General features: G+C 43.9%; 1 protein-coding gene across 1 annotated transcript; it reads left to right on the top strand.

The window, feature by feature from the left end:
- The first annotated feature begins 219 nt into the window (after positions 1-219).
- Positions 220-25,226, top strand: Rgs17 (regulator of G protein signaling 17). Its single transcript, XM_038340271.1, has 4 exons — positions 220-356; positions 18,926-19,015; positions 21,271-21,505; positions 25,038-25,226. The coding sequence occupies exons 1-4, from the start codon at positions 238-240 to the stop codon at positions 25,224-25,226; spliced, it is 633 nt and encodes a 210-aa protein (XP_038196199.1). The 5' UTR covers positions 220-237.
- The last annotated feature ends 223 nt before the right edge of the window (positions 25,227-25,449 follow it).

Genomic DNA, 25,449 nt, shown 5'->3' on the forward strand with positions numbered 1-25,449 from the left:
CTTGTGGGTACTGGGAATTGATCTGGGTCCTCTGCAAGAGACTGGCTAGTGATCCTAACCACTGGGTCACCTGTCAGGATCCTGGGGGTTCTTTAAAGAGAGCATTCCAATGTTTTGGGTTTTCCATTTCTGAAGCATGGTATCTAATATTGTTTCCCTCCAGTTACCTTTATAATAACCTTTCACACCTTGTATTTTCTGTGTTTCTTCAGCCAGCTGGGTTCCCAAGCAGCTGAAATGAGAAAAAGGCAGCAATCCCAAAATGAAGGAACACAGGCTGTGTCTCCAGCACCCGGAAACCAGAGGCCCAACAACACCTGCTGCTTCTGCTGGTGCTGCTGCTGTAGCTGCTCCTGGTAGGTCACCTAAAATGTCTGAAATTAGAGCCAAAGAATACGATTTTTGTTGCAATTTAACCACTGACACGCTGCAGGATATGCTTATTCTTCCCCATTCCTCATCAATTCATAAAGATAAAAACAAGTTGGTCTTCAAGTTTTCTGTCTTATGCTAAATGTCCATGAATCAGGTCACTTTCCAGGTCCAGATTCACAAAGTGTAGTAAATGTGAAAATCAGTTCATTCAAAATCTGTGAGGGTTCCATGGACCAGACAACTCAAGATGAGACTAGACTTACTGGAACTTTCCATTGAACCCTAAGCCTGGGATTTTTTTCTAGACCCAATTTTCTCAGGAGAGCTACTTGCGTAGCAGTGGCTAATAGGTCTCTTTGGCCTATTTCAAAATCTGACAGAAGGCTCATGTGGCTGAGTCATCTTCTGCATGGTCTCCACTGGTTTCCACCGTCCATTAAAGTTGCTCTTTGATATGGATAAGTGATGGAAATCTGTCCTCCTAGTGAATTGGTGGTCTGCCTTGATGATAAAAAAAAAAACAGTGGCTGATCAAGAAAACTGCAGGCCCAGAAAACCTCCAGGTATTATAGACATCAGGAAGGCTCAGACTAGTCATTTATGTATATATATAATTTGCTTCCTAAATGATGATTCTCTGTTAGGAAAAGTCATACATGATTAATTTGCATTCAGTTTCAGAGGGAGGAAAGAGAGTTCTCGATGGAGTTGCTGTCTCTGTCATAGTTATGCTGTTTTGGTCCTCATCACTGCCACAGAGACTACTGAGCACAAGCCTTAGCCCATGAACGACCTAGTGAGACAGTGTGGGACTTCCTAAGTCAGACTGCCAGAGATCAAACGGCGTCCTTGTTTCTTACCAGCTGTGTGGCCGATAATACATCAGTTCGTCTTTCTGGACCTCACAGCCTTACCTGTCAAATAACTAATGTGAACCCGTACCTCATAAAGCTATACAATTAAATGAGATGCTACGCGTGGTGCCCTAGGAGGAGCGTGTGACACAGAGCGAGCATCTGATGCGATTTAGCTCCCCGGGCAATGGATAAGCACATACTGTAATAATAGAATCCGCTCAAAGAGTGCAGTGCAAAATCAAAAAACCAGCGTGGAGGGCCAGCGAGATAGCACAGCAAGCGAAAGGACTTGCCATGTGAGCCATGTGACCTGAGTTTGATCCCTGGAACCAGCACGGTGACAGCAGAGAAGCGACCCTGTAGGACCATCTTCTGATTCCACACGCCTGCCACGGCACACCCATTCCTTCACACACAAACACACACACACACACACACACACACACACACACACACACACAGCGTATATACACACAGCAATTATGAAAGTTTAGAAGCAGAATGTGGATGCAACATCATGTGTGATGATATTTCATTTGTATTTTAATAACTAAAGCTCGCCTGAAGATGGGGGAGTACAACAGCCACACTGATCAGCCGTACAAACCAGGCAGTGGTGACACACACCTTTAACCCCAGTGGCCACACCGTTTGCCATAGAAACCTAGTGGTACTGGGTCACGCCTTTAATCCCAGCACTAGAGAGGATTATAAAATGGGAGGAGACAGGTTTCAGGCTCAGTCTCATTCTGAGATTCCTGGAGGCAGGATTGCCATTTCAGACTGACATAGAGGTACGAGTCAGTCGCTGGCTGCTTTGCCTTTCTGGTCTTCAGGATGAACCCCAATATCTGTCTCTGGATTTTCATTAATCATACAACAATCATGCCTGCACACACACAAGCATGCACACACATCATAGATGCACACAACAATAATGAATGTTTAGAAACAGCATGTAGATACAACACAGAAAATAAAGCATTTTTTTCTAAATTCCTTATAAACATCAGATACGGTTACACGGTGTTAAAGATGTGCATCTATTTCTCATTTGCTCTTTGCCATGCTCTTGAAATAAGTTATTATTTTATTTGCCTGATAATATTTAGTTTTTGGTTTTTTTAACTTTCTTTCATGTGTATGGATATTTTGCTGGCATGTGCATCTATGTGCCATGTGCATCATGGTGCTAAGAAAGACCAAAGAGGACATCAGTTCTCCAGGGACTGGAGTTACAGATGGTGCTAAACGGCCACGTGGGCTCTGGGAATCGAACCCAGCTCACCTGGAAGAGCAGCCGGTGCTCTTAACCACCGAGCCATCCCTCCAGTTCATTCTTTTCAGAATTAAAATACACTACAATAACCTTAAAGTTGGGTGTCACACTGTTAGATCCCTAATAAATAGGCATTGATCATTTTAACAGCAGGGATTTGTTCTAAAAACTGTAAGTAAGGCCATTTCTTCCTTTAGATAGCATCATACATTGGACCTAAACAAATGTAGATCATGCAGGCCAATCACTCCATGTGGGTCCTTGAGGACTCAGTAGTCAGGAGATGGATGCTGTCAGTGTAGCTCCTTGGACTAATTTTATGAGTGATATCATTTATTTTATTTTATTTTTGTGTATGGGTATTTTGTGCATATATGTGTCACATGCATGCAGTACCTAAAGAAGCCAAAAGAGGGCATCAGATCCCCTTGAACTAGAGTTATAGACAGGTATGAGCCACTATGTAGGTGCTGGGAACTGAACATGGGTCCTCCAAAGAACAGCCAGGGCTCTTAACTGCTGAACCACCTCTCCAGTGCTGTGACATTGTATGTACTAGTGCACTCTACCAATAAAAAGTACACTACAGTAAGTACAAAAATGGATAAAAATGTAGTTATTCATTAGCAAGTGTGTGCTATACATAACTACATGTGCTGTGTGCTCATGGGACCTACAGGATAGGTGACTGTCCATACCATCATCAGAGATGAGTGGGTAATGTGTTGCACCACGACACTACAGTGCCTACATTCTCACTAAGAGAGGGAATTTTAAGTTCCATTATGATTAAGGACCAGTGTTACCTATGATCTGCCCCTTATGGAAACATTTTTATGGAGTATGTAACTATACCCAATGAGATTTGATTCCATTGCTTCGTAGACATCTAGGTCTCTGTGACAGTTTGATGTTTACGAACGAGTTAGGGTGTTTGATTATTCAACTCGTTCACAAGCATCAAGTTGTTAACAAACACAGAAGCTTCTGGAAGCTGCATCGGCCTCCAACACCTTTGGAGTGATAACAGACTCCCAGAAAGATGTGATATTGTGGCTGGGTGTTGGGGCATTAGCTAGCCTGAAAGGAGAATCTAATTGTCAGAATTGCTCTTGTCAGCCACGATCATGATCACCTAAAATAATTGTCTATACATTTATGAGACATGTAAGCTGTGATAGGTAGTTTCTCTTTTAATATGAAACTTTACTCTTTGTGTTCATCATATATAATGATAGATTCCACTAGGCTGTTTCTGTGTTAAGTATACCTTGAGTAGATTCAACCCTCGCCTTCCCCTGTCTCTTCCCTCTCCACCCCTTCTCCTATTCATTCCCCCAGATAGAAGCAATTTGGGTTTTCGAGAAGCACAAAATTCAATAGCCTTGCATTATGGATTTTAATTATAATTTTGTTTACTTAATTTCAGATGAACGTGTCTTTTACATATAAAGTTTTCAGAATTTCATTATTTTTGTACTTTGAATTTAGGAAAGAAAATTCCAAGGTTTATTTTTTTTTTTTCGAGTAAGTTACAAAAACATAGAAATGTTCTTTAAAATTTCCAGGCTAGGTCAAAGTGGCAGAACAAAAGCACCATGACAACAATGTGATTTAGAGCCTGAGAAGCGTTAGGAATCAAAACACGAAACAGCTGTCACCACGGATGGGGACTGTTGCCATGTGACGGGTTTCACTTCCTTTTAAGGAAATCAAGGGCCGAAAAAATAAATTTCTACGTCTAGGAACAAATGTAAATGTTTCACAATAGCTCCCCATGATGGGCTTTTAAAATAATGTAGTGTTGCTTTCAAATTTCTATTTCTCATCTGTAATTCACTGACAGCCGCCTCTCATTTCATAATTTACCCCCCCCTTATAAAATTATCAGCTTATTTCATGGTAGAAGGGGTGCAGAGTGCATTCCTGCTGGGTCTCCCGACAGTCTCCTCCACGTCTAGAGTGGGGCATCATTCCTAGTGACAGCTAGGGATTGCCGCCTTGTGAAAGAGCCACTTGCTTCCCTAACACAGTCTCCTCCTGTTCTTCCCTCATGTCCTCCATTTCAAGAAGAAATGTCAGGAAAATGAGGTCTGCATCCTTTAACTGTCTTAGACACGAACCACGAATGCCCACAGTACAGTGAACAGAATCTGTGTGCACACTGAGCTTTTCTGCAGGAAAAGGGGCACATTGACAGCACCGCTGCCTGAAGGTTCCAGGTCCACCCTAACTTGCCTCTTCAGCTAACCGGCTCCTGACTGATTCTTTTTACCGAGGAACACTCTGAAACATCCTGCTGCTTCTCACTGCCTGCTGTCAGGACAGTACGACGTATAGGAGCTGCTGAAATGCTTGTACCCAAGACAGCATGTGTGCAAGTGCCCTGGGGACTAGAAACTTCTGTGTTCACAAAAGTTCTGTGTATAGGGCATGAAAAAGGTCACAGAGTAAAAGCTTTCCAGGGTGTTTGTGAACTTGAAGCCAAGGCTCAAATGGTCTGCAAACCTCTCGTGACAGCAGAGGTTGCATTAAAATAACCCAGGTTAGTTTTCCCCCAAGTCACTGGGTGCTACCTCCTCTTCAAAGCCTGCCTGCTTTTAGCGGTGTTCACCAAGCAAGAAAGATTAAAAATGCGAACTCAATGGTCATGGTCTCCCATCCCCCTCGTTCACATGACCTGTCTTGATGGAGGAGTGTCTATGTGTTACTTTCATTATTAATAAAGAAACTGCCTTGGCCCTTTAAGAGGACAGAAAATTAGGTAGGTGGAGTAGACAGAACAGAATGCTGGGTAGAAGGCAGTGAGGCAGATGCTCGAGAGGCAGTCGCCATAGTGAGTCGCCATGCCTCTCCTCTCCAAGATGGACGCAGGTTAAGATCTCTCCTGGTAAGCGACCACCTCGTGGTGCTACACAGATTACTAAATATGGGTTAAAGGAAGATGTGAGAATTAGCCAATAAGAGGTTACAGATAATGGGCCAGGCAGTGTTTAAAGGAATACAGTTTCCGTGTAATTATTTCGGGTAAAGCTAGCCGGGACACAGCCCCGCCGCTCCTTCTACACTGTCTGATGATGATTGATAGTCAGTGTCTCAGTGTTTCTAGTGCTGTGATAAAACACTGGGACTGAAAGCAACTTGAGGAAGAGCTATCTCTTATCTTAGACTTCTAGGTAAAAGTCCATCAGTAAGAGAAATAAGAGCAGGGACTCAAGAAAGGGAGGAATCTGGAGACAGGAGCTGAAGCCGAAACTACAGGGTGGGGTGGGATGAGGTGGGGTGGGGTGGGGTGGGCGGTGCTGCTTCCTGGCTTGCTCTTCATGGTTTGCTCAGCCTGGTTTCTTATGGCACCCAAGACTACCAGCCCAGGAGTGACATCTTCCACGGCAAGCTGGACCCTCCCATGTCAATCATCAATCAGAAAAAAACAAATGGCACTACAAGTTTGCCAATGGGACAGTCTAATGGGGACATTTTTCTCATTCATGGTTTCCCTTTTTCTAAATGGCTGTAACTTGTGTCAAGTTGACACAAAATGAGCCAGCACAGTCAGGTCATGGCTAGAGAGAATAAAGGATCCAAAAGATTCTTGACAGAAGCCATCCTAGGGCTCTTGGTTTCAGTTTCCCTTGGACTCATTCTTCCTCTGACTATTTTTTGTATTAGACATAGTATTGTCATTTGCAATTAAAAGGACTCATGTAACTGAACATTTGGTCACCTGTTGATGATGCCATTTGGGGAGGGCACATAACCTCCTGCCTTTTTCTTTTTAAAAATTAAAGGTTTAAACCTTTTTTAGCTGGCAGACATGGGCTACTTGGTGTGCACTTCTGAGGACTATTGCACACCTGTTTCAAGTCTGCATCTCTCTCTCTCTCTCTCTCTCTCTCTCTCTCTCTCTCTCTCTCTCTCTCTCTCTCTCTCTCTCTCTCTCTCTGCTTCCTGCCTGCCCTTATGAAGGGGGCAGCCACCACAAGGTCCCATCTCCACAGAAGATGCTTCCCTGCCATGATGAATTAATATCCCCCGAGGCTAGAGGCCAAAATAAGAAACAAAACTATCTTCACCAAAACAAAAATGATGATGGAAATATGTCTTTTAATTTCATAGGTTGGAAATATACCTGCTATCGAGGTGAGATTAGATGGCAGGCATTTTAATATGCAGTGCACTGACTAGTCCCCATTCATATGATACTTACAAACTTTTCATTCCCAGTTCTGATACAAACCACTGATAAATACAACTTTCCCAGTCTAACTCACACTCTCGAATGCTACTTGGGGTATTGCTCACCAGATTTGGCCAGTGACACTCGATTCTTTACAGGAAAGATTGGTCACAGAATAAATTTAGTAAATTAACTAGTCCTTTGAAACTAAAACTGTCTTCTAGACACATTCGTTTCCAGAATTCTCAGACCGTGGGATAGATCTCACTAAGCAAATGTTGAGACCTTCATAAACATGCTTTCGGTTGTCCCTCCCTCCATTTTTAACAAGTACCAAGCCTCTGTAATTCAAAACAGTGCAAAAAGAATGTGCTATTTTATCCCCCAATGCTGTCACCCCTGAGCTCCCTGCCAATGGAAATACTAAGATGCATACTTCCGAAGCCAAAGGATATTTTCTGCAAAGGAAAACAAAAATCCAAGTCTGCACCATGGTGAAGAAACCGCTCCCTGGAAATACCGAGACTCACAGTATGCAAGCCGAATGATCTCATTAGAGGCTGTGATGAACAAGTGTCTCCTGTGTACCTGTCGCCCTCAGAGAGCTGATTCATCTCGCCTGAAGGATAACCTGTTCCTCTAAAATGATTTTCTCTACACAGCACTTATAAGACAATCATCATGAACATAGCTTATACAGAGGTCCTGGCTTGAGACAGCATCCTACAATGACATGGGGGAAGTTCCTCAATAGCTCCTATAAGCTATGTGAAGTTTACCAGTGGATCATAGCTTTCATAGGCCATGGACACAAGCCAAAGAGTGGGCTGTAGTTTCTGGAACGTCTATGCAGCATTCATTCATTAAATCGCAAGGTTACAGTTGATTGATTATCCATTGTTGGTATGGTCTTATCTCATTGACACTCATTCACCAAGTTCACCCTGTCTCCATGGTGACAAAGAACAAAGTCATTAGACAGTCCAGACACCAGTACTTGGCTTGATTACCAGGTTAGCTTTTGAAGGAGCTCAGTATTTTAGCTGCCTCTGATCTCATCTAAAACAAACTTGGTAGGCTCCTCTCTATTATGAAGCTGCTGGAATAAAACCTAAGCTGACCTGTGTCCATCACAGATATAGTCTCCCTACCTTTTTTCGAAATTTCACTTACTTAAAAAAAAAGTGCTTTTCTGTGGAAGAGATGACTCAGTCTTTGAGAGCACTCATTGCTCTTGCAGAGGACCCTGCTTCAGCACCCAGCACTCACATGGCAGCTCACCACCATCCAGAACACCAGGCCCGGGGGATCTGGCGCCCTCCTGTGGCTCCTGTGAGCACTAGGCACACATTCAGTGTAGTATAAATATGTAGACAAAACAATCACATACATAAAATAAAAATGAATGATTCCTTTAAGGATGAATATTTTCTAAGTTTCACATTACACAATTTAGGATTCCAATAGAAAGATGGAAAGGAAAGAAATGAAATAGCAGATTAATTTATCATGCAGAGCATGTTTAGGGGAGTAAAAGGGGCGGAATGACACAATAAGAGCAGAAGAAAGATGGTTAACTTGAGTCAGCTCAATAAGGAGGGAGTCACCTTGATGTCCTCTGTACATCAGCTAGTTCAGTACAGAACAAAGAAAATGGCCCAGCAAACTTTCTGGGGACAGCACTGTGATTTCTATGACATGGGGACCCTGAGGTGGGGACAGGAAGAGAAGTCTGTGCAGTAGGCAGTACCATGAGAGGAAATAGTGGGAGGGAGGTCAGATGGCACAGCATCAGAGGCTCCAGATGCCCCTCTCGGCCGCTGCCTTACCCTGCAACATGTGCAGGAGAAGTGGCCTTTGTGGAGCTCCTTAGAGCACGGTGCTGGGTACCAGGGAGAGCAACATGCAGAGTAGGGCCCATTGAAGGCAGGGAAAAAGGGAGAGTGGATGTGTTGTGGAAAGGTAGGCCCCTCTGAGGACAGTCTCAAATGTTACTCACCATAAAAGAAGCCTAGCATCCTAGACCAATACATTGGTGAGATGGCTTAGTGGGTAAAGGCACCTGCCACCAAGCTAGAGGCCCAGAGTTCAGTCCCCAGGTGGTAAGAGAAGAGAACAAACCATAGGCAAATACAGGAGATGAAAGAGTGCATAGTCAAATGTTTTTGAAAGTCATCTTTTTGAAAGATGAAGCTGTCAGATGAGAGGAGGAAGTTGTTTAGTCTGAAGGTAAGATGATGCCTTCCGTGGCCTTCTCTGCAGTACCCATGTGTTAGTTGTGGAACAAATTTGAAACCTGTAGGCTTAGTCAGCATGAATGGTGACACTCTAGAAACCATTAGGATTCAGTGTCCAGGAGAGGAGAGCCATGATGGCCCTAGTGTGCTCAGAAAGCTCAGGACAGGCCTACAGCCAAACAGCAAAGAAAGAGTGAGAGCTGCTCACGTAGTCCAAAGATAAGACCACCTGAGAGAGCTCACAAAGAACACACCCACAGAACTTTATGATCTGGCCAATCAATAATTATTGGTGAATTCTGTGAGAACCAATTTTCTCCCTAAGGTGAGCAAGGAAGAGGAAGTTGACAGAGAAAATCTGTTAACATAGTGAAAAAAAGTGAACTCTCTTTAAATATTCAGAGACTCTGTGACCCTTTGGGGCAAAAAGGTCAGTGTGAGGGAAATTGGACTTCCATTTCTTTCTTAAAGTAAATTATTCCATGACCAAGACAATTTGAAATTCAATCCCCATTAAAACTCTTCCTTCTTTCTTAGGGCCTACCTAACCTGCTTTCTTTCACGGTTGAGGTCTGGTTAACCTTTGCAAACTGCCTAATATTTTAACACATCTTTCAAGTATTTTGTCTCTTTTCCTTGTTAGGTAAGACGTTGAAATTTTGTGTGATAAATGCTGTGATGCCCATACTGTCTTCATCCATTTCTGTTGTTGTGACGTTAATTTCGATTGTCAACTCAGCACAGACTAGAATCACTTGGGAGAATGTCTGAAAGGGATTGCTTTAATTACATTAATTGGTATAGGAGGACTACTCACTTTGGGTGGCACCTTTCCCCGGCCTTGGGGTTCTGGACTGAATAAAAAGGAGAAAACTCGCTAAAACACTTGCTTGCATTAATTCCTTTCTCTTCACTCTTGACTGTGGAAGTCATGTGTCTGGATGCGTCCAGTTTCTTCTGTCTTGAGTTCCCAACAATGGTGGACAGAGCTTCTTCCTGCCTTAGGTTGCTTTGGTTGGGATAGTTTAACCAGAGCCACAGGAAAGGAAACTAAGACAGTCAGTGTGATTTTAAAAAAAATACCATAATTAAAGCAACTTAGGAAGGATTTTTTTTTATTTTGGCTCATAGTTCAAAGTATGGTTCATTATTGCAGGGAAGTCCTGGCAGTAGGGGCTCGGGGTAGCTGGTTTGTTGCACCACAGTCAGGAGGCAAAGGGGGAGCAAGACCAGGTTCCACTGGCTCTCCCTTTAGTCTCTGAGAATTGGAACCTAGGGAATGGTGTTGTCTGCTTTTAGGATGGATCTGCTTTTGTGAACCAACCTCATCAGGAGAATCTCTCACAAGTATGGCCAGAGATTGACCTAATCTACTTCCTCCCTCACAGGCAACCGCAGAGGGTTGTCATCTATGTAATTCTTGAGGGGTCAAACTCATAATCAATATCAATTATCACATATATCTTCCTTTTTATATCAATATATATGAACATACCTCTCATGGATAACAGCATCGGTTGCCAAGTGGAAAACAAATGCCAACCATTATTGTTTTTTAATAAAACCATATATATTTCATAAAAATATGGAACCCAATTATTCATTCTTTAAGTGACAGAGCAATGGTAGCACCATGTGTTTCATTCTGAATAAAAGCTGCCCTGTCCCATTTAAAGACAATACAACATTCTCAAGATATTTTTTTCCCTTAAATAAAGCTGACTTTCAGGACACAACATGAGAAGACCAGCCAGTCTGGGATTAGGCAGATCTGGTATGTCCCATGTAAACGTGAAGCCCTTGACAAGTCTCCTAATCCCTCTGAGCTTCAGCTTCTTCTCTAGTACGATGTGATTAAGAACATAAACGAATCTGTGTATGTGTACACACACACATATGTTCACATGTGTGTGAACCTATATGTATGCTCATGTGCAGATATAAAGGCCAGAGGTAAACCTCAGTTGTCGTCCCTCAATAACCCTCCGCCTTTCTGTTGAAACACAATTTACCACTGCATGCTCAACAGTGAGGCTAGCCTGGCAGGACAGGGAGTCCCCTGGCCACTGCCTCCTAGAGCTCTGTACCACATTTTTACAGGGGTGCTGGGGCTGGAAATCAGGTCCTCAGGTTTGTATAGCAAGAGTCGTATTTTCCAGCACTTGTGTACTTAGAAGCCTTTTGCTCCACAGTCTTAACTAAAGTTATCTTGACCTCACAAGTCTCAGTGTACACGGGATTTTCCAGACATAGTAGGATTTGACCACTGTGTGCTTGCCATTGTTCTCCTTAGCACGTTGCCGGATGATGTAACCAATACCATTTCTGCATTCTCTCTCACTGTGCTTTTTCTCTTGGATTCTCTGATAACTAGAATCTTCTTGAAGGATGCACCACACTGGCAGAAAACCCTCAGAGCCTCAGAAATTCCATATAGATTCCCCAACGTTTCCCTGCAGCTTAACATTGTTATTGCCGATCATATGTATCCCCAGTGGTGTCCCCCACTTCCATTCCACAGGAAATCTTAGTCATAGGAACTGGGAAGTCCCAGTCGAGCTATGAATGCGGAATGAATCCCTGCCAACTATGAAGCGCATTTCTGTATATCAACTGCTAGAGTTGCAGTTTTTGCAAGAACACTTTTTGCGCCCCAGTCGAATAAGTCATGTAAAGAGTAGGATGATTACCCACACATCTTTTCCAAGACTGTGTCTGTCCACGAAATGGGAGTTGATTTGGCCTCCTCAACCTGAGGTACCTGTTCTTCCCTAAAAGCACCCACTAGCTTACTTCTGAATTGCAAAGACAATGACGGTGGGTTGAAAGAGGAGCTTAAATAGCTTTCTGCCCAATGGCTGGCTTGTAGCTTATATTATCATCTGTATAGTTGGTCCTGTAATTCTCTTTATTTTAGGGAAAAACAGAGATTCACTCTTCATGCCAAATAAGAAACTTTGGTCCTCTACCTGAACATCAGCTTGCACAATAGGCTTAGATTTTAGCCCTGTCATTTCTTGTTAAAAGAGGCTGGAAGATCCCAAAGCTAATCATCTTGTCAATGTACCTAAAATACCTGTTTTAGGATTTGAAACAAAATTTAATACAGATAAAGGATGTATTATTAAACCTATCTTTAAAAATGTGTATTATGGAGAGAAGTCAAAACCAAGGAGAGATTGAGTCAGACGGGAAAAATGTGTCTTTGTTTTCCATGGATTAAAACAAGGTAAATCTTTTTGTTTGTTTGTTTGTTTTCTTCAAGATGTGATTTCACTATGTAGTTCTGGCTTTTCTGGAATTTACTCTGTAGACCAGGCTGACCTCAAACTCACAGAGATCCACCTGCCTCTGCCTCCCAAGTGCTGGAATTAAAAACATGTGCCACTATGCCTAGCACAAAGTAAACTTTTATGCTCAAGCTAAGCTGAAATTGAAGTGATGTGGAGAATCTACTCTCACAATGGCTCTTTTAAAACATATATATATATATATATATATTATATGTTTGTCATTATTTATATATAGATATAGATATATAGGCCTTCAGCCACCCTTTGTTAGCTAAAACCCTCTCTAAGTATGTATGTGACTGTTTCCCATACCCACACACGGTACAAAATGACTTGTTACTGGAAGGCACGCTGACAATGCTAATAAGATTATACCAGCATCATTTTGTCTCTGTTGTTGGTTTTCAGGACAGGTTTCTCTTTGTAGCTGGCTTTCTTGGAACTTGCTCTGAGACTGGGCTAGACTCAAACTTAGAGATCCACCTGCCTTCGCCTCCCCAGTGAGTGCTGGGAGTAACTGTTGACAGGGGTTTCTGTCCCACCCAATCCTGCAGCTGTTCAGTCCCAAAGAAACACACAGAGATCTACATTAATTGTAAACTTGCAGGCCTCTTAGACTTCTTATTACCTAACTCTTACGGCTTAAATTAGTCCATAATTCTTGTCTGTGTTAGTCACATGACTTGCTACCTTTTTATCAGTGAGGAATTCTCATCTTGCTTCCTCTGTGTCTGGGTGACAACTGCAGACTGGCCTTTCTTCTTCCCAGAATTCTTCTGTTCTAGTTGCCCTGCCTACACTTCCTGCCTGGCTACTGGCCAATCAGCATTTTATTAAACCAGTACAAGTGACAAATCTTTACAGGGAACAAGACCATTGTCCCACAGTAAGTAATGGTGTGCACCAGCATGCCCAGCAATGCCAGCATCTTTTAAGACAAAAATACTTCAAAATCAAGTGACTTTGGGCCAGGGAGTATTCATTCTGAACACAGTTCAAGGTGAAAATCTACTCTCGCCTTCCATCTTGATTAATACATCTACCAAAAAAAAAAAAAAAACTAAACAACTATTATCAAAGTCCTTGGAACAACAGAATCATCTAAATGTCTTACACGAAAGAGAATATTTATTTTTCCAAAAAGCGTAATTTGCTCTCAGAGAGATTTTTCGGTCTTTCTTCTGACTTAACCTTGTATTTCTAAAGGAAAGACAGCCATCTAGTGGAAGCAACTTTAATAGCATATGATCTTTCTCCAGGTAATTAAACATCAATAATAACTGCAACAAAAAGCTGAATGAGTTCTTATTTCGTTACATAATATATGATTGTAAAAAAAAGTAAGACTCTTTTTGATGTGGTATGTGGTGACTGGTGGATCCTCTTGAGACTGGGTCTACAGAGCATAGGTTGACCTTGAAGTTGACCTTCAGCCTCTGATTCTCCAACCTTCCCATCCCAAGTGATGGAACTACAAGCATATGCACCACCACGCCTGGTTTTATGTGGCTCTGGGAATTGGTCGTAGGGTTTCATGCACATAAGGCAAGCATTCCACTCATTGGTCTACATCTTCAAACCCAGCAGCTTTGTTTTCTTTAACATTTCATTAAATACACCAAAATTATACATATGTGTTGCGTGACAGTTCCAGACATGAATTTCAAACTATCTGTTCTCTCCATGCCATTCAAAGCCAAGCTATATTACAAACATGGACGTGGAGATGTTCACATCCTCAGTTTAAAACTGACCTATTCTCTGCCTGAAATTGAAGGCATCCTTGGCCACTGTCTGACTTCAGTGTGTTTGTGACTTGGTTGCTATTGTTTCAGTGTGCTGTGTTCTGGGGTGGGTGTGGGTTGGTGTGGAGACTGTAGTGTTGTGTGTGTCTGGTGTGTGTGCTCTGTGTGCCCCGTATTGTGGACAAATGCCCTTAGCACTCTGATATCCCCCTCCCACGGCTTTTCCCTAAGATGGGGCCACTTCTGCAAATAAGAGAAAAGGTAAAACATCCTGGTTATGCTGCCCAGCAAAGCTCGCAGGAGGCTGGGAGTCCGAGGATGTCTGCCCCAGCTTGCTGCCCTTGGGGGCAGTGTGGGAGTCGGCCTTGCAAATGGAATGGTGCTGGCTGGTAATCCGGGCCCTGGTCCCTGATGAGGGTGGTGCCTTTCTGGAGCTTTTCTGTCACCGTGGGCTAAATCTGTGCACTTTACCCATTCCTCACCGCAGTTTACATAAATACATGTGATCATCTGCGATTCCAGCATCACCATGGCTACTGCGAAGGTTTCATGATATTTACCACTTTCTTAAAGCCTTGTTTCCCAAGCACCGATTGTTCTCTTTCTGCGGCTGACCGCCTTCCAAAATGGAGTGTGCTCTATTTCTGATAAGGGGCGGGCGAGGAAAGCCGCCTCCAGCTTCAGGCGTTTCTCCCTTCCTCTCCCACCCCCACTCCCCACCCCCTCACCCCACCACAATTCATGCTGCTCTGCAAACAGTCCGCCATCCATAGGCAAAGCCCGCTTTTCTTGCTCTTTGAAATGTACTAGACATGTTTCCTCCCGTCCTGAGGTCACCAGGCCTGAGAATCTCTAGCGAGTCTTCATGATTGCTTTTGCAGCTACAGCCTGGGTTGTTGAGGCTCCATGTCCCTGAAGTGTGTAGGCTTTGATGGAGAGCCCCACAGGGGAGCACGGTGGGTGTGTCTCCTTCTCTTTGTGTCTTAGATCAGAAGGTAGGAATGTCTGTTTCAACTGTTATCAACCTGAAAGTGAAGAAGGAAAAAAAGTCACATAACCTAAGGAGTGGGCAGTGACTCTGACTTACAGTTCGTGGTGTGGTCCATCATGGTAGGGACATCCACATATCGGGAGCTTGAAGCAGCTGGCGATATCACATCCACAGTCAAGAAACAACAATGAACATGTCTTAATGTCCAACTCCCTCTCCCCATTTTATATAGTCTACAACCCCCTAAAGATTCTTAGTCCCAGCGACCATCACGTTGGGTTTCCTTACACTAACTAATACAGTCAATATAACCCCCAAAGGCATGCCCAGGGCCCATCTCTCAGGCGATTCTAGAGCCTGTCAAATGGACAGTTAACACACACATCATGTTGAGATCTCACAACTCTAATGTTTGGGGGGGGGGATGGTCTTCTTTAACTTTTTCAAACATACAGAATACTGAGAGTAAAAATATGAGTCATAATTTATTACCTTCAGAAACAGTCCCAAGCCCATGAGTCCTTAGGGCAGAGCCAAGTGAAAGGGAGAGACAGTCAGTCTCTGGACAGGCAGTCAGACCAGCCAGACCAGCAACGATTCTACCCTCATTTTCTCCATCTCGAGCTCTAGATGACATTTCTGGTGATTATCTTTCCCCCCCCCCCCCCCGTGTGTGTGTGTGTGTGTGTGTGTGTGTGCATGTATGCAAGTTTGCACGAGAGAGCACACATGTGCACAGACTTGAGGAAGGTTAATATCAGAAATTTACTTTCCAACTTATTGTTTGAGGCAGAGTCTCTCAGTCAAGCCCAGAAATCACCCCTTTGGCTAGTGTACCCAGCCGACTATCTCTGGGGATTCTTGTCCTATGTGCCTGCGTTACCACTGCTTAAGTTTGATTTTTTTTTTTTTTTTTATCGAAAGCTAAGGCTGTGCCCAGTATTAAATTAAGAACGGCAGCCATGGAGAACAGTGAAGCATTTACTGAATGTCTGTCATAACCAGTTTTAGTCCAAATGTGTGTGCATATTTTACCATCTGCAGAAACAAGAGATGTAAACAGAATCCAATATTTCATACTGATGGCTCTAATATGGCGGCATTTGAGATGTTTGTAAACATGGCAGGAACAGACACAAGAGCCAGGATTTATGCTCAAAAGCGTGTGATTCATGCACATGGACTCCAGATTTGTTGCCTGCAGCGGGGGCCCAGAGGGAAGCAATTTCCAAGATATGTTGCATGGAGTGAGCTGTGACCTGCATTTTGTGTGGTATCTTCTCTCGGACGCTGGGTGGAAATGAGTGACTTCCGGTCCCGATGAGAGCTTTTGTAAAAGTCACGAAAGGCGCGTATTTGATATATGTGGGGAAAACGCGACAGAGTAATTTCGGCAGTATGTCTCACCCAAACAGCCACTCAAATTATAGGAACACCTTCACTCAAAGAGCGAGCAAGGAATCTTAGGATTGCGGAAGGCGGAAGTTTCCTGGGCTACCTTGGATATCAAGCGTATCCCTAGTGCCAACACGCTGGGCTAACTTGAGCACTGCTGCTTTCTCTCAGCGCTTTGCCCCTGGCTGCGTTGCCCCGAACCCAAGCCTCCGCTGCTCTAGTTCTTGGACTGTTGCCAGGATCGGTACCTCTTGGAACCAGCCAGCTTTCCAGAGTCTTTGGACTCTGCCACTTTTTTCAGATTCACATTCTCCGGTGGCTCAGTTTCAGCAAGCTGGCCACTGCCCCCCAGGCTGGGAGGAGGAACATGTACTTTACTTCATTATTAAGTTTTATTTGTTTATTTTTCTTTGTATTAAAGGATCCTTCCCAACGTTGATTAGTCTCTTCTCTCCAATGGATGTACTTTTGCCGATTAATTTTCCTACCTAGTCAGACTCAAAGGTAGCTTGGCCTCACCGGTAGGAACATGAATTCTTTTTGTTTGTTTGTTTTCAAGAAAGGGTTTCTCTGTGTAGGTCTGACTGTCCCGGAACTCACCCTATAGACCAGGCTGGCCTTGAACTCACAGAAATCCGCCTGCCTCTGCCTCCTGAGTGCTGGGATTAAAGGCTTATGCCACCACCACCCTGCGGAACCTGAATTCTTTAAATTCTTCTCTGCTCTACATTCTTTCCACCTTTCCCTCCCACAATCTGAGAGTCACGACTATATTCACAAGCCTCTGTCTCTCAGTTTCGCTAGCCAGACTTTCTAGGCTGAGAAGAACATCTCATGGGTTATCTCCCCAACCTCACAGGCTTCCTTTCTACCACAGCCATATCTAATGGTTAACAATGACTACCTAACAGGAGGCCTGGTGTATATAGTAGGCACTCAGTAAAAATGTGGAGTTACAAGCTTCAAGCTCCGCTCTGTTTTTGACCAACTTAGAGCACTATGACCTTTGCTTTCCTTACCTATACAAAGGAGATGGCAACATTTAACACAGAATGGTGTCACTAAAAGCTAACTTCCATCACTGTTGGTTGTACATGAGTGAATGAGCCAATGGAAGATGTGATATAGGACCTTTGCTTGCTCCTGATGGGGTCCCAAGAAGCCTGTCACCTTCTAGCCAGAAATATCCATTTGCTTGTTTGTTTGTTTTAAACTCAGGAACTTGGGTTTCTGCTGATGAAGGACCACAGAGTCATCACCGGGCAGGTGCTTTAACCAGCTAAGCCCTGGAACCATCCCACCTGCCCTTGGTATCTACGGGACACCTCTCTCTCTCTCTCTCTCTCTCTCTCTCTCTCTCTCTCTCTCTATCTCTCTCTCTCTTGTTTTCCCCTTAACCCTGGTCTCTACCACAAGGCACCATTAAACTACAGTTGACATTAATCAGCGATTCTTCTAATAGAACACACAGAGCTTTCCTAGTCCCCAGCCTCTTGTTCTGGGTCACGGTGACTTGGAACCTTTTCCTCCAGCCTCAGCTTCATTCCTATTACCATGATAGAACACACACACAAAGCCAGCTTACGGGAGAAAGGGCTTATTTTAGCACACAGTTCAAGGTATGGTCCATTATGGTGGGGAGGTCCAGTCAGCAGAAGCCTGAAGTAACTGTCTTGTCATAGTCATAGTAAGGAGACCGAGGGTGGATGCTAACGCGTTGAGAAGATCCAGGAACTCTGGCTGAAGAATGGCCCCACCCGCAGTTAAAGTTAGTCCTCCCATATCAGTGAACATAATCAGGGTATTTCCCCCATCGGCGTAGCCAGAGTCCCGTCTTCCTGGCTGTTCTGGACCCAGTCGAGGTAACAGTGGAAAACGACCAACCCACTCACCCAGTGGTCTCCTGCCCCACACCCTTGTAATTGCTTCCTTGTCTCTCCCAAGCCACTGGAGATTGACTGACATAGAACCCAACCCAATTGTTCAGACTGTAGGGTCTGGAGGAATGACAGGTATTGATGACAAAAATCTGGCTCGGAGGGAAGGATGGCGAGAAGGTGTGTGAGTATTGGCTTCTGACACAGTCTGTCTTCTTAGCTACTAATAGGGAGAAAACAAATGAGAAAAACTGAACAGAACTAAGCAAAACTCAAATGACTCTCCACTTTTAAAGGTAACACAACAATGTCTCCAATATTAACACATGCCCAGTGTTGAGGCTATAAAGGTACAGTTATGTAAAAGAATTTAAGTAACTTAAGTTATGGTTACGTAATAATGAAGTCAGACTAGATACTGATATCCATGTCAGGGTTCTGATTTCTTTTATATTTTTTTTAAGTTGGTATGGACTTACCAACTCTCCACCATCATTTAAAAGTGGTATTCCTCCTTCTGTATTTTAAATAACCCCACATGGTTGGCAGCAAAATCTCTGTGACCTGTTTCTCCTCCTTCTGTATTTTAAATAACCCCACATGGTTGGCAGCAAAATCTCTGTGACCTGTTTCTCCTGTGGAAGTGATTCTTCTCTTTGACTTTTTGCGATTCCCATGACAAAGTGTGTTCCATTTCAGCCTCACCGTCAGGAATGAGGAGCGAGGAGACTCTGCGGGGAGACCCCCCCACACCACAAAAATGGAGAGCATCCAGGTCCTAGAGGAATGGTGAGTGCAGCGGCCGGGCTGGAGTCTGTTCTGTGTGTCGGTGCCACTGCCCCCCCCTCCCCGTTCCCCTTCCCCGCCCCCAACCCACCCCACCCCGTCTCCATCCCCGCCCCGTGCAGAAGCATCCTAGCAGAATGGCGAGTGCAGTCCGTTCTGTGTGTCGGTGCCACTGATCCCACACTCCCCCGCCCCCACTCCGTGTCGAAGCATCACCTCTGTGGGTCTCGGAAAGGAATAGCAGCTCAGCATTCAGCCTGGGAGATCTTACTGATGATTGCAATTAGTTTTGACCAGGTTTTCTATTAGCCATGCTACAAAGTCAAGAATTATCTAAGTTTATCTTTCTCTGTTAGTTCAATAAATGTTGTTGAGCTGGGCGGTGGTGGCGCACGCCTTTAATCCCAGCACTCGGGAGGCAGAGGCAGGCGGATCTCTGTGAGTTCGAGGCCAGCCTGGTCTACAAGAGCTAGTTCCAGGACAGGCTCCAAAGCCACAGAGAAACTCTGTCTCGAAAAAAACCAAAATAAATAAATAAATAAATAAATAAAAATATAAATGTTGTTGAACTAAACGCAGAAAATGGCTTACTTTTACTTCTCTTGACTGGAAATATTTTAAAATTTGTCTTCATTTCATAGGAATCTGAACACCACATGCACACATACATACATACACACAACCGCACACATGCATAACACATATATATATACATATATACACACATGTGCACACAAACATGCACACCCACTCATACACACATGGACATTACTTCACACATACATACACACATATGCACATGCACACATACACACATGCACATCCGCATATACACAGGAACATAATTATACATCTATGCATATACACACCCATATACACATGCACACATACAAACACACACATATACTGGATTACCAAAATCAATGAGGAAAAACAGCCAGCTAGCCAGCTCCTGGTTTTATAGCCACCACAACAGACTTCAACCACGTCTTTCCAAAACGAGGAATTGAAACGTGATTTTAGAGGCGACAACCTAATTATAAGTTGATGGTTCACATCATTGAAAATGCCTCCTCTTTTGCTTTTCATGGAAGTTTAGTATGAGTTTCGCTGTGACGGTAGACAGCTGTACATTTAATTTTCATTGAGAGTGAGTGTGGGCCTGTGTACGTTCGTGTTTTATGGATGTGTGTGTGCACATGTGTGTGGGTGTGCTCTCCCTTGTGTGCATGTGAGAGGTGAGCATCAAGTGACCTCCTTTATCACGCTACATACGCCCACCTTCTTAAAGCAGGGTCTCTCACTGACCCTGGAGCTCAAAGTTTTGCTAGACTTACTTGCTTGTGAGTGCCTGGCGTCTGGCTATCTCCATCCCCTACCCCAAGCACTGGGGGTATGGAACACGACCCCTTACCTAGCTGAAGCATGTCCCCTTACCTGGCTTTTACATGGGGACTGGGGATTCAAACTCAGGTTTACCCACTGAACCATCCCCCAGCCCCAAATATTGTAGATGAATGGAGAGCTTCAGATATTATGGGACAGCTGCAAGTCTATTTAAGAGACTTGGCTACACATTAAGAAAAAAATAAAATAACACCTCTCCTAACCAAATATATTTTGAGTCAAAAGCTAAGATTTTGGATCATAAAAAACATTCCAAGCTTTGTGCTTCTCCTTCTTTGGCGTGAGGGCAAATTGGGCAGGGGCTGGTGGGTTGGCAATCGTGATCTTTATTATTTATAGTTATCCAGAAGATCCCTCACACTGTTCTTAGTCCTCTGCTTTTCAAGGAATATTTTGAGCATTGGGAATAAAGTGCACAAAACATATTCTTATTTTAGATTGTGTAAATAATAAGCCGTGGGTACTGGAGGTGAAAAATCAACTCTTTCTTACAGTTAAACCAATGCAAAGAAGATAGAGAAAAACCTCCCGTTCATTTACAAGAAAAAGCTAAGAAACATCACCACTTGCAGGATTCTTTAGGACTGTCCGACAGTCGTGGTCATGTGGTATCTAACTCCTTACTGTTCTAACCCTCAGCTCCCATCGCTGCCTTTGCACCCACAGGGCCATTTGTCAAGGCTCAGGACTGATTCAGTTCCTCAGATTGCTTGCTAGATCAAGCCAGGCGCAATAGCGGAAAAGGACCACTAGAGGGCAGCACGTGACTAGGAATTTAAAACCCCTGGCCCTTCCTCTGCGGGCACCACATTGTGGAAGCTGCTTCTAATGGCTTCATTCTGTCTCCGCAGCCAAAACCCCACTGCAGACGAAGTCATGTCCTGGTCTCAAAATTTTGACAAGATGATGAAGGCTCCTGCAGGAAGAAACCTTTTCCGAGAGTTCCTCCGAACAGAATACAGCGAGGAGAACCTCCTCTTCTGGCTAGCCTGCGAAGACTTAAAGAAAGAGCAGAACAAAAAAGTCGTTGAAGAGAAGGCCAGGATTATATATGAAGACTACATTTCTATACTGTCGCCGAAGGAGGTAAGAACCTGGAGAACGCTGAGGTGGGCTTTCTGAGACCAGGGTGACTCTCTCTGGGTAGGTTAATAAGCTGCCATTCAGTGGCCCCCCTGGACATGTTGAAGGTCAGGTCTCCCGGTTGGGTTTTGTTCATTTATCTCTAGCCAAATGGTATGTGACAGGGGCTTGCTTTCCAGAACTAATGCCGTGCAGAAGCAAGGAGCTATGTTTAAACGTGGGTGGCGCATTCCAAAGAATGACGCTCGGTCCGTATGCCTGAGAGTCTCCTGGGTCGGTTGTCTAAAAAGCCAATCATCGCAGCCTATACCCAAGAGCGTGTGCGTGTGTGCGTGTGTGTGTGTCTGCGTGTGTGTACAAACCTGTCGGTGTACATGCATTAGGAACCATCCTCAAGACAATCACTGAAGCCTACCCGGGAGTGTGTGCATGTGTGTGTGCGTGTATGTGTGCGTGTGCGTGTGTGTGTGTGTGTGCATGTGTGTGCCTATCAGTGCACATGCATTAGGAATTATCCTCAATTGCCCTTCCCTTTTATTCATCAGAGTGGGTTATTTCAATCAAACCCAGAACTCCCCACTCCAGCCTTCGGGCTCTGGGGATTTCCTGCCTCCTCCGAGGCTCTCAAGGGACTGTCTCACCCACCGGCGTTCCTGTGGGTTTCTGGGTCTCATGGCTGCAAGGCAAGTGCTTTAACTGCAAAGTCAGCCCCACCTCACACTCCACCAAGGGCTGTATAGTGTGGACTTAGGGAAGCAGAGCCCAGGATCCCTTGCTTTTACCCAGCTGCTCACATAAATACTAGTTTGAAAACATTTGGCGACTAGATGGCACTCAAAACAAATGAACAATAAACAAAAACAAATAAAACCCCGTGGCATCCTTGTTGATTCTTAGTCTGGACCTTTCTCCCCCACCCCACCCTCCTTCCTTTACCACTAACTCTTGGAAAGAAAAGGAGAATAGAAACTGTTTTCCTTCCTTATACTTTATCAGAAGTGCTAGCCTGTTTCTCCCATTATCTGGATGAACCTCTAAGGGATACTTCCGGCAACCATATTAAAATTTGAAGTTCATTTGCTCTTGAGGAATATTCCCATCAAGGGGTGAGCATGATGTGATGACTAGCCCCATGGAGCCTGAGTATCAGAGCTCTAGATGTCTTGCCAACACCCAGAAAACGCGGTGGCTTCTAGAATGCCTTCCCCTTACCTCACTGCCCTGTCTCTTGCCTTTTCCATCGGTGACGCTTAACCTACACATTGAAATTCCAGACCTGTTTTCGCATCCCAGAGGTTAGCCTCTTGCGCGTTACTCGGCTGGAGTTCCCTAGAACTGGACTGTAGGCATCGGTGCCTTGTCCACCTCCTCTCTACCCTTCCTCCTCCTCTGAGACATGTAAAATATCTTTTGATTGGGACTGTGACTTCAACTGTGTCACTTCTAATGAAGTCCTCCTAAATAACCTCGATTTTTATTATTGAAATGTCACCCGTATTCCTATTCCAGAATACTCCAGCAGTATTTCCTCTACACGTCGACCAACCTCCTGTCCCAGTCTGCTTTTCTATCGCTGCGATAAAACAGTTCGTGGGAGGAAGGGGTAAATATTACATTTCCCAAAAGGCCAATGAAAAGACACATGGTTGCAGGGTCCAAATGCTGTGCTGCACAGTGATTACTATGATTTTCGTTGCTGTTAATGTTAAGAAAGATAATAAGTTAGAATCTATTTGTCTTATGATAACTAACATGACACCCGCTCCCGAGAGGTTGTTGGTGCTCTAAATGTCACTATACCGTTAAGAAGCAAACAAACCTCTCTTCTCGGCCACTGATCTTTAGTTCGCCCCTGCCCCCACTGAAACGAAAAGTTCTCTCAAGCCTCAAGCTTAAAAATAAGAGCACCATGACAAAACTGGGGGGGGGGGGTCTGGCAGGACGTCACCTGACAGTGACATTTCAGGATAAGATGAGCCAGTTTGAACTCCAATGCCAATATTTTTATTCAGTAGAAACAGACAAAAAAGATCTTTAGGGAAGATAAAAGCCTCAGATGAAAGCTCTAACAATTTTATTACTTTGGTAATGACTTTGGTGGTGACTTCATATAACATTAAAAAGGCAAAAAAGTAAAGAGCTCATTTACAAAGCATGTTTTTAAAAAGAGAATTCCCAACTCAAAAGAAGGTGAGTCCAGCTAAGAGGTGGGTACGTTTTTCTATGCTGAGGAAATTGAATGCTGATCTCTGCTTCCTGAGAAACCTAGCAAGCTGCCCTTTGGGTTCTCCACCAACCTAACATGTTTGCTGGGTTCAGGAACACAATGAGATCTGTGTAGCTTCATTCCGAGATCCCTGCAGACAACACACAGTCTTGTCTGTGGAGGAGAAAAGCAATCAGAACCAAGATGGCTTTTACAACATGTTTGTGTCAAGGCGGTTCAGTATAAACACAAAAGACTGTGTATACTAAGAGGCCACAACCCCTGGTCACAGCAACACTCGGCTGACTGGGTTTTTTCGTTAGTTTGTTTGTTTTTTTGAGACAGGATTTCTTTGTATAGCTCTGGCTTTCCTGGAACTCCCTCTGTAGACCAGGCTACCCTTGAACTCACAGGGATCCACTTGCCTCTGCCTCCCAATTGCTGGGATTAAAGGCATGCATCACCACTGCCCGACCCTGGATGATTTTGTTTTGCCTTCTGTAGGGTTTTCCTTTTCTCCTTCCCCCTGCCTGGGTTGGTTATCGAAGCCTCTTCCATGTGTAGGTTTTGTTCTAACATGGTCTTTCATGATCTGCTCCCCTCACCATGGCCTTAGTGCTATTCATTTGTTCCTACTTTCCTGACATATCCTTTGTACCCCAGGCAAATTGTTTAGTAATAGGGGCATGCGATGGATTAAGGGATGTTCTCTTTTAATAGAATTTAATTTCTGTATACTTACAAAGCAACACTGCATTGGTAATTTTAGAAAGTATTCCGAATTCCCAAGATTCTTTTATTAAATATTATGCTTCATTATCCTAGTGTCTGCTTGGTAGAGATCTTTTAAAGATGTTTTCTAGGACTTTAGACCTACCTCTGTTTCTGCTTTACTCTTCCGTGGTCTGTGCTTTCCCACCCTGGACTTGGTGAGACCCATTGGGATAGGAAACTAACTAATGAGTGCCTTATATGATATGTGTGTTGAGTGTGGTTGGAGAACTCTTTTCAGATGTGTACCTAGTTGTCAACAGATTCACCGTAGCATTGAAGGAATAATATTCTGATTATTCTCTGCTACACAATATTGCATGGAGAAGATTAACACAAAGAAGCCAAGATAGCTGTCAACCAAATATTTTTCTCTTCTTCTTCTCCTTCCTTTTTCCTGTTGTTTAATTTATCATTAGAAGGGGGGAAATCACAAATCACTATTTGGTCTTTGAAAGGACAATATATGGGGTTATGGGTGTCTGACTTAATCGATGATGTCTCTCTGAGGAGTCGTTTGCAAACCATATGGACATACCTGGTCTTGTTCCATTTCAGGTCAGCCTGGATTCTCGAGTTAGGGAGGTGATCAACAGGAACCTGCTGGACCCCAGCCCTCACATGTACGAAGATGCCCAGCTGCAAATCTACACCCTGATGCACAGGGATTCTTTCCCAAGATTCTTGAACTCGCAAATCTATAAAACTTTTGTTGAAAGTACTGCCACCTCTTCTTCTGAATCTTAATTTTCGTTTGAAAGGCCAAAAAAAATCATTTCAGAGGGCTGGGATGGGAAATATGAGTAGTTAAATGACATCAGAAATTGAGTTCCAGGAGAACCACAGGTTGGCACCCTCGGGATGCTGGCAAGAGGCAACCGTGAAGGTCTTTGTCTCCATTGTTATCAAGGTTATCCATGATTCTGTTTGGAGAAAAGCCTATATAAGACAATGAATTGCCAAATTAAGT

Source organism: Arvicola amphibius, chromosome 8, assembly GCF_903992535.2.
Source record: "Arvicola amphibius chromosome 8, mArvAmp1.2, whole genome shotgun sequence".
Lineage (NCBI taxonomy): Eukaryota > Metazoa > Chordata > Mammalia > Rodentia > Cricetidae > Arvicola > Arvicola amphibius.

Excerpts from the sequence above, each read along its gene's own strand:
- Rgs17 (XM_038340271.1), top strand. The coding sequence starts at position 238 with ATGAGAAAAAGGCAGCAATCCCAAAATGAAGGAACACAGGCTGTGTCT. Across the intron at positions 357-18,925 it reads TGCTGCTGTAGCTGCTCCTG|CCTCACCGTCAGGAATGAGG; the intron begins GTAGGTCACCTA and ends GTTCCATTTCAG. Across the intron at positions 21,506-25,037 it reads CTATACTGTCGCCGAAGGAG|GTCAGCCTGGATTCTCGAGT; the intron begins GTAAGAACCTGG and ends GTTCCATTTCAG.